General features: G+C 31.4%; 2 protein-coding genes across 4 annotated transcripts in view; one reads left to right on the forward strand and one right to left on the reverse strand.

The window, feature by feature from the left end:
* Positions 1-12,001, reverse strand: part of LOC124532284 (neuroglian) — a 30,359-nt gene extending 18,358 nt beyond the window's left edge. For 2 of the 3 annotated variants that reach the window (XM_047107128.1, XM_047107111.1), the window contains exons 1-3: positions 11,848-12,001; positions 11,386-11,469; positions 9,643-9,769 (exon numbers count right to left, since the gene is read on the reverse strand). In XM_047107128.1, coding sequence (XP_046963084.1) covers positions 9,643-9,769; positions 11,386-11,443 — 185 coding nt within the window. In that variant the 5' untranslated portion in view covers positions 11,444-11,469; positions 11,848-12,001. Of the gene's footprint in view, positions 1-9,642; positions 9,770-11,385; positions 11,470-11,843 lie in introns of all 3 variants that reach the window. The other variant, XM_047107119.1, reaches the window with a different exon arrangement.
* A 1,647-nt stretch (positions 12,002-13,648) lies between these two features.
* LOC124531283 lies at positions 13,649-15,566 on the forward strand. The gene is made up of 2 exons (XM_047105798.1): positions 13,649-13,768; positions 14,487-15,566. Exons 1-2 carry the CDS (start codon positions 13,765-13,767, stop codon positions 15,563-15,565), a joined length of 1,083 nt encoding a protein of 360 aa, XP_046961754.1. The 5' UTR covers positions 13,649-13,764; the 3' UTR covers position 15,566.
* The last annotated feature ends 13 nt before the right edge of the window (positions 15,567-15,579 follow it).

Consider the following 15,579-nt stretch of genomic DNA (forward strand, 5'->3'; position numbering starts at 1 on the left):
TATATCTATCAAATGCCACCCCCACACGGGGTGGGAACTAGTCATGGCAAACATTTGCACATTCTCATCCTTAAAATCTTATATCCAGACAGATAGATAGATATATATCTCTAAGCACACAACGGGATATGAATAGTGAGAATGTATGCTTGATACTTGTGTTCAATAACTCGTGGATTTTCAAGTTTAACTAGTTTATATTGCATCTATGTATCTACGATGAGAGCAATAAATGCAAAACTGTACATTTTGGGTTAGAGAGCGAGCGACGTCGCTTTAAAACCATCAATTATGTTAATCGTATTATTTATTAGAAGAGGTCATTGCTCCGTTATTGGACATAAACAAGCTATTAACTTCACGGTGTTTTAAAATTCAATTTTAAGAATAATATTTGTATCAAAAAGTGCTATGTAATCTTTTGTATGTACAATATAATGCAAAAAATCTAACCTTTTCATATCATTAAAATAAAAAAAATTACATATTAGAAAGTATTTTGAAAAATAATTAGTTTAAACTGCTGTCAAAACAAACAAAGGCTCGTGGATTTGTTTCGCATGGATGAATATAAGCTATCTTGTCATAATTAGTAACGTCTTGTATAATATAAAGAAAAGTAACAACACCGTATAAAAATAATTGAAACTTTCTTGTTATTTAAATTAAATTAAATTAAATTAAATATGCATACTAACATAGTTTTAAGATGTTCTGTTACTAATATTTTTATAGGCCTAAATGACGTCAAATAAAAAGATTTTTTTTTTATTCATTAAAAATTCCAATGCTGGTCAAAGGTTTGCTCTTCTCTTACGAAGAATATAATAATATATGATAATCTTGAAATTCTACGATACATTTAGAAAGTTCCTGTTCAATCCGGCTAGATGGGATATGTTGTGTGGTATTAATATTGACTCCACAAAAATTTTTATCACGAAGCGGTAATTAATCTCCACGAGAAACGCCATCGTATATAGGGTATATACGATTGCAGTGCCGTCACACTGGTGTGATAATAAAATGTAAATATTATTTTTGTTAATTGTTATATGTGTATAAGTTTATGTAAATAAATATCCATTGTATTCTAACAACGTTCGAATTGAGTCGAGTTAAGGTGTCGACGGAAATAAAAAATTCAATAAGACAGGGTGTAATGACCGGATGGTGTACAAGCGTGGATCCTGTTACCGGGAAGTGATTTAGCGAATAAGAGGATTAAATTATGTTTACGTTTCACTTATTTCTCGTTTGCACTGGATTCTTATGGTTGTGGCCGACTCTAAAGTATGCAATCCAGTTAATGTTATGCTAGTTATATTTTTAAGTTTATGACGTAATTTACCATTAGGCATCTACAGTAATATTATAAACGCGAAAGTAAGTCTGTTTGGCCGCGCTTCTGCTACGCTTTCACGATTAAGCCACTGAACCGAATTTGATAAAATTTTGATAGAATTTTAACGCAAATAATTACATTTGTTGGGTTTCTTTCGACGGTGTTTTAAGGTCAGTGTATTTTCATAAAAATCTTTCTCTAATCAAAAACAAAGGATAATGATTCCATATTAAACTATGGAATCTGTTTTGATTACGAAATATATATATTATAGTTGAAATATACGAGGCCTATGCGATCGAAACTGAGGACGAAAACTAGTTATTGCATAAATATTTGTTAACAAATAAATATTATGTTATTAGAATGACAGATTGGACAAAACGAATTAGTGAACGATTCGTATGTTTTCTTTTGTACATTTTGGTTGTCGAATAGTTTAGGAATAGCGAAGGTACTGACTTTAAAGAACGATAAATTTAAATGATAATAATACAATATAAATACTACAATCGACTATAACTCGCGTGGAAAGAAAATAAAAGTAACCGTTACAAGTCACGTCATCTCAAAATTAGCTACTAGTTAGCAACGTATAGCGTTATAGCACGATCAGGTCGATGGACGACGATACTTTCATGTTTTCCGTATGTGAAATTCAAGCCTTCCCTAGTCGTAATCCCCCAGGAGCCGGGGATGCTCTTAAGTAATATGGCGTGGTATGAAAGCGCTTACCGCGATGTATAGAACTTGCATCATGCACTCCTTGAAAGGTTTTTTTGAGGACATACTTTCTTCCTTTATAAATTCTAAGTTATCAGACTTCCTAGTATTTTTGCCATAAAATATCGACTTATACGAAAGATTTTAACTTTTACTAGTCTTTAGGCTTACGATCGGAAACTCTATTAGATATCCCATCTGTCTCTTATCTGTCAAGACGTTTTAAACATAACGACAAAGGTAACACACATAATGTAGAAATAAAAACAAAAATCGCAAATAACACTTCTAAACTTAGCTATTTCATTATTTATAATAAAAAATGACGTAACCCCGTCACACGATATTCAAAAAAAAAAACATTAGGAAAATATAACCATTATTAAGTTAAAACGCGAAACTAGGGTGTAAAGTATATAATGTATTTCACAGCCACCATTCGAAGGCTTTCTATTTCTAGGAAAGTAATCGTAGCGTAACCCAATGCAGACGGTAATGAGAGTTGGCGAGTGAAAATAACATCGTGCCTACCTCCGACAAATGTTTGACCAAACCACACGATACAATTTAAGCTTTCATCTCATTCAATTTCCCACATTAATATTTGGAAAATATTAATCTTATAATTTCATTGGTCCTTTAAGACCATGTTACTGATTTTATATAATATTCATTTGATGAAATTATGTAACGTATATAATACATATTATATATGTAATAACATTTAAGAAGATCAAATTATATCTATATGCATGTATATATATAATAAAATTTTACATATTATCTTTAAGAAAAGTAGAGCTTTTTAAATGTTACGTATAATTGGACCTTCTAAAAAGCATGTTGGATATATGATGATGATATATAAAACTTAATAAACCACATATAACATATAGAAGGTAGAGAGATTATTTATTCAAATATAAAATTGAAAATTTATATAATATTATATAAATAAAGCTAAGCTACATGAATTAATTTAACATTGAAGACTACCGAGTCTAGATTCTATATGTAATTAGTTTATAAATGGCAGAAATCAAATATTTTACGCATAGGGTCATATCACCCTGACCTTTATAACATAAGGCCGTTATGTTCATGTTATGACATCATTGTTCTCGTCATACTATCGTTTCTGATACTGCGACCGAGTCATCGTGTGACAACATTTTATGACCAATTTATAATGATAATTGGGCACGATATATATGTTTCCAGTTAAATTAGTCTTAACCTATTTTAACAATAGTAACGTTATTTAATTCTTAGTATAACTGTTGAAATTAGAACTCACTTCGAGCTTTATTCGTGAAATTTTGAAAATCAACTTACACTGGTTGATATATTTTAATGATTGTGTCATATGCATTTCATCGTTATTGCAGTCAATTTCGCATATAACTTTCTGACATTTCACTATAATGTTCTGCGGTGAGTTTCGGATTTGTTCTCATATAATAGCTCTAGTGTCATATACATAGCGAAGTCACAAGAAATCTGATACGGTGGTCGGTATTGCTAAGGAGTTTCTTGAACCATAGAGTGCATGTGGTATATACTTACTAAAAAAGCCGTATTTATACTCGACCATACACATTTATTGTATGAATATTACGTCGCCGCGATAATAATATTATTTATTTTTGTTTTGTTATTTATGTTATGTTGTGATTTTGTTCTACGAAAATAGATTCACACCCAACATACGTGTATATAAAAAGTTGTATCACATAAGAGTGATATGTACGATATGTTTCAAACGTCGATAGTGTGCAATAAAAAGTTTCTATTTACATAAACAAACCAAGAAATTTAACATCCTCATATGTTTTTTCTCATCTAAATATGTTACAGATACTAAATACGACATCGAATAGTAAAGTTCACGATCGTGCAATCTCTTGGCAAGTGGCCGGAATTCAGGTTTAGACCTACTGCTCTCAATACCTTGTACTGGTCTGTGGCTCAAGCTAAAGAAAATATAGAAAACATTGTTTATGTTGTTCGGTTCGATACCGCATAGATCCATTTAACCACTAAACAAAAATATATACAAACATTTTCATATACGCGTTCCATTAAATGTTTATTAAAAATATATCTTTGAAGCTTATAAGATGAAATAGAAACATTTTCTAAAAATATAATCAATCAAAACTATTCCTGACAGGAGGTGTGAAGGATTACTCGTGGTCGATATTATCCATCTTGGTCGGAATAGTTGTAATTAAAGAAACATAACTAACTCAGATATTATTTCAACAAATGTATCATTTACTAGCAAAACTTCTGCGGCTTTACCCGCGCAACGTTTATAAAACCTTAAAAAAATCCTCCTCGAGGGGTGAAATTAAAAAGAAGCCTATGTCCTTCACTAGAACTGACATTATCTCCATAGTACATATAATATAAATCGCAAATTTAAGCCCAAACAAATAACATACAGAGTTACGTAAGCAAATAAATATTACTTAATATACAAAAATGCTTTGAAATTGAAAGTAGACCGATGAATGCTAATAAAATGCTAAAAGGAAAACCAAAATAGAAAAATATATAAACTGAGAAACGTTTGAAAACTCAAATAATTTATGTACAATATATTGTTTTTCAAACTGATACCGTTTTGGAACTTTAGGTAGAAATATAATAACATTTAAAATCAATACGAGCATAATTTATGTGAGCACTATGTTTATACTTCACCGATTCCAAATAACGATTTTGCATCAAATGATTCTCGGAATATGACCTGCATCGAATGAGGTCGCCATGTTCGTGATGTTTTACGATCAACCCATTAGAATTACTCAGGACACTTTTAAAGCATTCCATAATTGGAAGTGGCGGCTATTTCGATTGATACTATATCTGAGCACAACTGAGGAACGACGATTTTCAATCATAATTAAAAAAAAATAATAATAATAATTTCAGCCAATAAACAAGACTATGGTCTTTTGGTGATATCATTTTATCTTCCAACTTGAATCTAACCTGGTTTCGCGGTTGATTATTGACTCTATTCGTTAAGGCAGTAGTCCAGGCCAGTAGTCTGGAGCAGTCATGTTTTTTATCAGCCAATTTCTAAAAAAAACTTAAGGAACCATCCCACTAAGCCTTTCACATGAATGTCTTCATACATTGACGAAATCCGTATGAAAATTGGTTGTTTTGTATTTATCACTAGACACACACGCCACTGGAACTGACATCTTATTTACATTAATTTAAAATAAATCTCCATAAAAGACAACGCATTAACACCACAATTAGTGGCTAAACAAATACAGGAAACGCTATAATTGCCCTTTGTTCCCGATAAATTAAATCCGGGATAAAGTTATAAATATAGCGATCAGTAGTCGGAGTGTGAAAATAATTATATCGGCACTGCCTTCGTGATACGTGACCACGGGGTGAATATACGTGCATCGAATTTATTATATTATCAATGGATATCAATATTTAACTGAATATTACCAAGTGTTATGAATAATTGAATACCAAATTGTTATTTATTTTAATTAGTGATATGCCTTATTAGACAACGATATCACTGAACAAGCTTTTGGTAAAGGTTTTTCGACATTCGTCTAGAGGTTTAATAGAAGTTGAAATGCGAGATCGAAAATGAACTCCATCTTCGATTTTGTAATGTCAAATCACAAATACATTAATGTCCGCTACTATACCAGGTAGTGACGTCAGCAATTTTTCAGATTTGAATTGTCACGGTACCTATTTAACAATTGAGCGTTGGTTTTTTTTGGTAACGATCACAGCCTATTTAATTTATATTTGAGGTCGTGAATTCTTATCATGTCACTTTGATTCTGGACTGAGTGAACGGTATATGGGGGTTCCCAAGTATTTATGACAAAATTTATGATCACCACTACTAGTCGCTCGCGGCTTCACTCGTGTTTTAGGCAAAATGTTATGTGTTAGGCAAATGTGCTTCATGGCAAAATTTCATCAAATTCGGTTCAGCGGTTTGGTCGTGAAAGAGCGACAGATAGAGTTAGATATATATAGATTACAATCGTGCAACATAAAAAAAAAACAAATCAAACAGTGCAGAAACTTTACTAACATTTCCTCTACCTACTTTAAAACCCTAAGTCAACGTTGAGTTTTTAACTTCGCTCGTCTATTTTCGTACGACGATTCATTTAATTACACGTACATTACTCAGCGCAGACTGCAGCACAGGGCCGGCGAGGGATTTTTACGACGACAGACGTGTATGTTGCTATATCATAAAAAAAAATTACAGTCAGGATGTTGTTTTACTGTTGCGGTTCGTGTATAATATTTGAAGACAGGAAGTGCAAAATCCGTACCAACGCCACACATACAAAGCATTTTTAGTTAAAAAAAAACAATGATCGGGCTTTGAACATGTTTATATGATTACGTACTCCTCATCCATAATAGTACCTATTGCCTTATAACAAGAGTTTATTTGTATCGCTGCTTTCAGGTATAAATCGTGAGTGAATCAGTGGAATTATTATAGACGCACACAACATCTTATATCTCTTGTTTGAATGGATTATATTTGTTAGAGTGACAATATCTAAGTCACTCATTTAACTACTAATGATCTATTTGCTTGTCAGCACTCCAATTTATGTATACATTTAAAAAAACACTCCATACATACGTCACACCACAAACGTATGAAGTTTTATTGTCCTTTGCAAATTACACGCTTTCACCGACACGTATTCAAGATATGTGACCTCAATAGAGAACAACAGATTATCACATATTCATAAAACCATTGAATCTATAAGATGTTTTTTTCAGTAATTCCATTATAAAAAACCAGTATTAGCTTAAACGATAATTTAATAAAGTCCTCACTTAAGTAAAACCCCTGAGATTGTTTGCACTGAAGACTCTGAAAGTAGCGTCAGCGGTGAAACAATAATGGTTATATGCATTAATGTCGGCAAATCTTCAAACCATTAAAATAATATGGATTGGACTACGGAAAATTGCTTTCTTTGTAATATCGACTAAGTAATGTTTAATGTTTGATATAAAGACGATAGCTTTGCATTTTCATCTTATTCAAAAAGTATTTCATTAAATTAAAGTTGAAAAAATTGGTTACCAAATATACAGTCGAAGGTATTGCGTGTCGACTTAAAAGGACAACTTTTTTCTTTATCATAAAAAGCAACAAAGAAACACGACGCTGACAGTATTCTTCAGTCGAAAGTTTTAAATCACGGAACCATTGTACGTAAAGTTTTTGCAGTAAAATCTTTTCACACATAAATGTTACGGGTATGTGAGCTAGCTAAAAAAATTCACTTGTGTTTATAATATGTATGTTTCATATACAGGAGGTATAATATGCTCGTAACAGCTTTGTATAATCTAACGTAACATAGAAAAGTTTGGTATTTCATTTAAGACAGAAAGAGAAGAGTGGAAATATAGTGGTTTATTTTTGCTTAATCTCTCTATGGAGTTCGCACAAAGCGCACGATTAATTTAGCTAGCCGAGGTAACGGCAGGATAAAGCCCTTGTGACGAGTGTACCTAACGCTGCAGCACGAGTTATCCTGCGCTGCAGCGAGTTTAAAATGTTAATTAAACACTTGTATTTTAAAATTCCTAGTCACTCCAGCACTGGCCTCGTTTTTATACTCACATCGTTAGTTTTCCACAATGGAAATTTACATTACTAACGACTATTATTATATTTTTAATTTAAAAATAAAAAATAAAATAATTATCTCCGGTAACATAACTAGTTGCCAAAGCGGCTTCGCTCGCCTACATCCCTAGTTGGTTTTCAAACGTGTTTGACATAAAATTTCATCAAATTCGGTTCAGTTAGATAGAGCTACAGCTATTATAGAAAAATAGCTCAATCATACTAACCCAAGGAACGGTAAGATCTCTCAAGCTATTGAAGTCTTGACATCCGAACCTGAACCATAATCAAGCTCATACACAAAAACGCTTCAGCAATCGTTAAAAAGTTTGTCCTCATTCTGAATAACCGTATCCTGTGAATTATAACGATGCTCTTAAAGCCGTCGAGTCGATAGTTGTTACGCTCCAGGAAGTTTACGAGAGTCGACGATTGAATCGAATACGAACGTGAAAACTTAAAGCAAGTATGCTGAAAAAATATGTGTATTCATTCTGATTTTCAGCTGAAGTATTTTCAATATTCAAAATTGATGTCGATAATTGGTATCGATTTAAACGGTTTACGTGATAAAATGTGCCAAATACACTGACCCAATTGGCGAACTTTTGAAACGGTTTTAATTTTTGGCAATTGCATAAACATGGTCTAATGTTTTATCTTTGACGTAAATGACTGGAGCTCAAGACTGCAAACATCCCAGCCATTTTTACAACGCCCATTTAAAGATTAAGCGTACATTTAAAGAAGGTATCAAAATAATAAACCTTTTTGCGGACGTACCAAACCAGTCAACTTGTTTACGTAATGATACGAGAGAGAATCTTTAAGAAAAACTTCATTGCATCGACAGGGTGAAGTTCAATGCCCCTTTACAATACGTATAAATCAGATAAGAATATTGTGATAAGCGAGATTTATTGTTCTTAATGTATGAATGGTTTTGGTTATTATCTTTGAAATGTCCAGAAGTTTTGACCTATAACATTGTAAGGAAATTAATTAAGTATTAAAAGCACGAACAGCTAATTAAACTTGTTTTATATCTTTGCTGGCTCAATTATAGACAGGAATGCAGAGTGATTCTCTGAGTATTTTCTGATTTAAGGATCGTTATAACTACGGTATATCTATGTGAAATAGAAACCATCGGTTTTCTGGCCACGGTATGTTTGGGGAACTAATGGATTTTCGACATCGGACCGTCCGGCGGCACACAAACACATATAGAGCTAACATTAAAGCTCTGAAAAATAAAACACCGATCAACTAACTGAAGTTTTTATGACCAGCCCCACATAAAATTCAGCTGAATGGCTTTCAAATGCCGTTCAACGAACATGATATCAAAATACTAATACGAAAAGTACGACTGATTTCATTTTAAAAATATTAAAAATATATGTTTGTAAAGACCATATTTTTTTATTCAATACGTAGTAAATCTATAACCTTTTTTCAATAAAACATTTACATGTTTCAGAAGTTGGTAAACAGATTATATAGATTCGTAAATGTCGTTTCGCTACTAATACTTGTTAGTGCAAAAGTTCGTGTAAAATTGAAGCACAGTCCTATAATTAAACGTATTTGTATAATACTTTATACGTAGATAACATAGCTTATGCTTTTATTTGGTGCATTGGATAAAGCACAAGGGTTAAATACGTATAAATATTAATATTTTAGAAATACAAGTAATGTCAGTTAGAAGGATACAAACTATCTACGTAGGATCTTTTGAACTAAATTATGGTATTCGTAAATCTTTCAATTATTTAGTGAATAGGCAAAAATTTTCATTATATTGCAGAGGACAAAATTCTCACGAGTCTCGATTCAAATGCTATATCTGGCTATAAATGTTATTACGAAAAAGGATCGTTCTACATACTTGGGCGCCGGCTCGCCTTCTGCTTCACATTCTATGATAAAGGGTTTGTCGACCTCTCCAGGCTGCGCCACCTGGAACAACAGCTCCTCCACAGTCGGCTGTTTGACGATTCGCGGCGGTGACGTCACTGGTACAAGATAGGACATCAATTAGTACCAGATTTCAACAAGTATTAGACATTTCAACTTCCATCCATCTTGAATAAAAATTAATCTTTGATACTGATATGTCATGAAATCAAAAATAAGTAACTATGATTTATGAATAGCTTTGGTATTATTATCACAATTTCATTTTTATTTATCTATTGATATTTCATGGGAATTGTTATTTTATGGCTATAATGGAATATTATTTATCATATGTTCAAAAGTAATTACAGTACGCATAAATCAATAATTATGTTAATTTAACAATAACAAATTGAGTCAAATGTTTAAATATATTCCAATTTGAATACCACATATAGGTATATACTTTTCACTCATCCATTCTTTATACTAATATTGAAAGAAGATACAATTTGATGTTCATATAAGTATTTGCGACTCACACCCATAGATTTACAATACACAAGAAAAATAAAAATCAAATTGCCTAGAACTTTGCAATATTAAGAGCAAACAACATATATGCATAGTGATGTATATTATATTGAAAACTATTTATGCACTTTTGCAGTTGAATAAAACAAATCTAGAGATTTATTAAGAACAAGTTTCCATCTTTACCGCTTTGTCAATGCAACGGCAAGAATGTTATCTTTATATTAGCGTCACAAATTAAAAAGTATCAATACAAATTACATAATATGACTAACACACTCCAGTATACCTATATTTTAGTACATTTTATTATATGCCTAATAATAATCAACATACTATAAATTAAAACAATTCCATCGAATTTGTAGTGGATTTAAAAACTCAATTTGTGACTGGTCTTAAATACTGTTCATAAAAAACAGTGTTTCCATACAGTATATAATTCTGTAGGCAATAAAAAACTAAATGGCTTTTCCAATAACTACAAGGTCCTTTATACTTCAATAGACGTCCATTAATAATACACGGTAACATATTTTAAACTGAAGTGCTTTATTTATTAACAAGTGGGTTGTACGTTAATCAAGTAGAAATTATTGATGAATTATATTAAATATTATATTTTAGCTACTACTTGAATATGAAGCAGCTAGACTTTTCTTTGATTGCCAAACATTTAAGTAAAAATATAAATTAATCAAAAAAGATATAATTTAGTTCATATTATTTTATCTGTAATTTTCTTTAGCAATTAATTTTAGCAAGAAGATTTAACTTATATTAATACAAATATTACATGTTTATTTTTTTAGATAGACATTGAATCAGTCTCTCAAGGAGTGAATAATTTTATTTACACATTAAATTTTTTTATTATAAATGTATCTAATTACTGATGCATTTTAGTTGTAAGTGAAGATAATTAAAATTCAACTGTTTTTTAACATAATATTATATAGATTTTTCATTTGTTAATAATTATCAATAAGTCATAGAGAATGAAACAAGGATCCTCTGATATATTACGTACTTAAGTAAATAAATATATATTTGTAAAAGACTTTTCAAAAATATTTTCTGCTTTAAATATACCAAAGAAAGTTTAATGAACTTCGAATCATATAAAACCTATAAATGATAAGAACATAATAATGTTTAATACAAAGCTTTAAATAGAAAACATATCGAAAACACTTACATAGAGCCGCCGCTTGCGCCAATATCGCGAAGAGACAAATAATTTTACTTGTTTCCATTATTGCAACACTGGTGGCTCGTAGATCTAATGGGAAATCAAACAAGTCTATTTAGTAAAACTAAAACACTTTTCTCCGGTACACATGTTCACCACACTTGATGATGACCTAATCCGAATGAAGCTCGTAAGTCGTAATGACAACACCCACCAAAAATAGTAACATTAGCACTGAACTGCCGCCCAGTTATAACAGAAAAAAATATCGTACGGTTAAGTACAGTAACGGTAATCCCTTAGCCCTTTTTAATTCACTATTTCATGACTGATCAGAAGCAAAAACACGCACAATCGCACTTTGCAACGGTGGTCGGTAAATCGATAAATTGCATTCGATATCGGCGTCAGATTCAATACACATTAAATATCAATGAATATAATCTTTTTTTCATAAAAATTACCTACTTTGTCTCTTTTATAAAAGCATCATCGCGGAAAGCCCGAGTAAATTATATTTACAGATTTTAAAGGCGGGGCCTTTGAGATTCTTGTTTCGACAGTGATCAATTCAACTGTTACCTCTACCATAGACAAAAGCTAACGGTGTTCGGCCATGACAACGTTTATTTTCTTCTGGGTTAAGCAAACGGCGAATGTTATACTGCCAGTTTTAAGAATCGATATTAAAAGCCTTCAAAAATAGCTTTTATAAGTTATCTATTTGACAAATTTAATAGTTTCTAAAAACAACTTACATCAATACAAACCATTTTAAGTAAGCCCTAACCAGATTATTATCTGCAAAAAATGTATGTAGAAAGCTTTATAACAGGAAATGAAATCCAGGTACATTATTTGAATCAATCTTTATTAAAAACAGCATAAAACATTTCTGTTAAGCAGAAGCCTTCAAAATTAGTTAAAAAGGGCAATACTAAGACAAATCTTACCTTACGTAAAGAGCTACCCTATCTCCGGTATCATATCCAACTTCAGAAAATATTTCGTTCGTGAGATTTTGAAAAAAAATAAATATTATAATTCCAACCTTTAGATTAAGTTTTTTATCAATAATTTGGAAACTAAGTGCCCTTCGGCGCTACGGCATACGCAGCACCTTCGCCTTTCGTCGTGCCGTGGTTAGTGCTGCAACTTCTTCGCACTTTCGGATTCTAAAATACTGTAGGGGTAAGACAGACAATACTAAGATCTATTGAGTCAGAATTAACCCATCCGGTTTTTGTGTCAGTCTAAGTTTTTTTAAAAATCATCAAAAGATCGAATCGACACCATAGAAAGTTCGTAACATTTGACACGATCATTAAGCGTCTTGACATATGACAGATACTGCTGTATGCTGCATCCTTGTCGAATTTGAAAAATTACGTTACTTACTTACCCTGCTGGTGCAGTTTTACTCGATGGACTGATATTGGTGTCCATAAATGGACTGGACCACTACCGTATGCAATATTTAGTTACCCCAAAATCAACTGAAATTATTTTGATTAAAAATAAAAGTTGTATTATTAATAAGTTTATAAAATGACGCTATACCAATGATGTTTAAGTAAACAGATATGTTATTAACGCACAAAAAGTGAAGACTAGAAAACGTCCTAGATGGGACGTTTTCCTTTAGTCGTTTTACGTGGTAATACATCATAATTACGTAGTTATACGTTTTGCGTAATTAAAACATCTAGTTATCCCTTTTACTTATTGTTTTTATCAAGCTATCCTTTTTACTTTTAACGAAATGTAAAAATAAACTAAAATAAACGGTCCCCGGCGCGGCACACTTTTTTCTGTTGTTTAGTATGGATATAACATATCTGTTTATTAGAATATCATTGCGCTAAACTATTTCATTATAATTATGGAGGGTCTCTATTTTAGGTTCTATAAATGAATAACGTTTTAAAATTTAATGTTTGATTCCTAAAATATTTTTCCAAAATGGTCTATTGGCTCATCTATTTATCTATTGGCTATTGGTCATCTTTATGATTTATTTTTTATTTCTATAAGCAGGAGAGTAAAAAAGTAATTTCCACATAAATATTTAATTATACTGATTGGTATTTCGCAGTATATCCTAAAAATACAATAATAAAACACAACATTGGTATTTGGTCTTGTCTCCATATCTCTACAATCAAAATATTATACTATATATACTTTTACAGTTAAAATTATGTAAACCTTTGTGATACAATAACTACAGCGTTTTACATGACATATTTATACTCTACTTTTTGGTATACATCAATGTTACGAATTTTAAAAATAAATCTCTGTTAATTTGTTATGGTCTTTTTTATAAATTATTTCATGTGCCTTATATAACTTTATATTGAGAAGTAATGTTACGGTTTCAAAATGGGTAATGTAATATTATTTACTATGTTTATATTTCAACAGTTATTCGGTTTTTAAGCGTCATCCTAAACTCGCCATATAATATGCGGACGGGGAAGGAGTCACTTGATGATGGAACCATTACTTACATCGCCATTGCGCTAACAGCTTACCAGCGGCGTATCAGCGTATTCCACTCCGACGTTCCGGGCTCGATTATCTGCATTTGTTTTCTATGTTCTCTCGGGTGCTTGTAGTTCCGTCTGTACTTCTGATTTTTCATAACGAAACTATTTTAGCTACTTACATTGGGATCAAAGTAACGCATGTAATGTTGGCCAATATTTATATTTATTTATTATAGCTTTTCTAACAAATATGTTACGTCGCTTGTGCATAAAGTTACACTCATGTGAATGAGTCCTTAGAACACCTACTGAGACTGGTTTGCACAGAACCCTACACAGGATTATTTTTTAATTAAATCAATTACTTATTGGAAAATAAAAATATGCACATATCGTTTGGAATCACGCTCATGTACATTTACGTACGCACTGCAGAGACAGAAGGACTGTTGTTACTTATAACAAATATCAAACGTCCAATCATTCCTATCTTCAGGTTATCGCAAAATATTATTTAATTTCATGTTATCTTCAAATACGGTTGATTGAAAAATTACTTTGTAGCCTCTAGAGAAGTCATAGGGTTGTACATTGTTTTTTTTTATTCAATTTCAGACCAAGAATCAGCTAATGTCAGAAGACTTAACAGTTGTATTGTGAAAATTTCTCCTACAATAACTAATTTACGAGAAGAATATAAATCTCAGCACTCAAATATCGAAACCCGACAGTATTATAAAAAATATAATGCTGGCGATGATTCCGTAAAGGATGAGGGTAATTACAATAATCGTTCAATCAGTAAAGATAATGCAGGGCAAGGAGACAAGAGGGATTCTATTACTAACTTTGATCTTGATGAAATAGAAATGAAAATACTCAATAAGATGTCTCAAGAACTTCAAACGGACGACAATTCTGTTAGTAGTCTAGATTCTAATATAAAACTATTTAAAACAACTGTCAACCAAATTTTAGAAAATTTTTACATCAATGTGAAAGAGTTTGAACTTTATAAGAAAAAGTTCCATGAAATATTAGAAAAGAATAAAGGAGATATAGTTACAGAAATGGAAGATTTAATTAAAGATATGATACAACATGTTGGATCATCAGAGTCGTCCGTTAATAATAGTAAACTCAATGAAACAAAAGAATGTAATAAAGATATCCCTACACATAGTAACTGTAAAGTAAATATTGATGTTAATAAAAACAATGTATCAAAGAGCCTAAACTCAACTACGGAAGCTTTTAAAAACGAAAGTTATTTGACAGACTCAACTTTTGAGCAAAACAGTTCGAAATTGAATACCAGTGAAAATAAAGAGAAGTTTTTAAACATTTCTCTTCTAAGTGGCACTCGATGTGTCGAAATTAAAATGAATGATCGAAGTATATTTTCCGAAATAAATATAAGAGATCAGGACTTGGACTGTATAAAAGAACCGCTGGCATCAGCAGAAAATTTGAAAAAATTAAAAGACAAAAAACACGAATTAGATAAGTATTTTAAAGAACAGGAACTACATTTGAAGGATAGAGAAATACCAGTAAAAAGTTCAAATGCAAAGAAAAATATACATCTAGATGAGGATTTCCTCGATAATGATAAAGATGAATGCAACAAGTTTTTCATATTTAGAATTTGTAACTATTTATGTCGCAAACTTCGTAAAAATGCATTTGCCTAATTCAACTTTTATAA

This window comes from Vanessa cardui, chromosome 1 (genome assembly GCF_905220365.1).
Source record: "Vanessa cardui chromosome 1, ilVanCard2.1, whole genome shotgun sequence".
Classification (NCBI taxonomy): domain Eukaryota; kingdom Metazoa; phylum Arthropoda; class Insecta; order Lepidoptera; family Nymphalidae; genus Vanessa; species Vanessa cardui.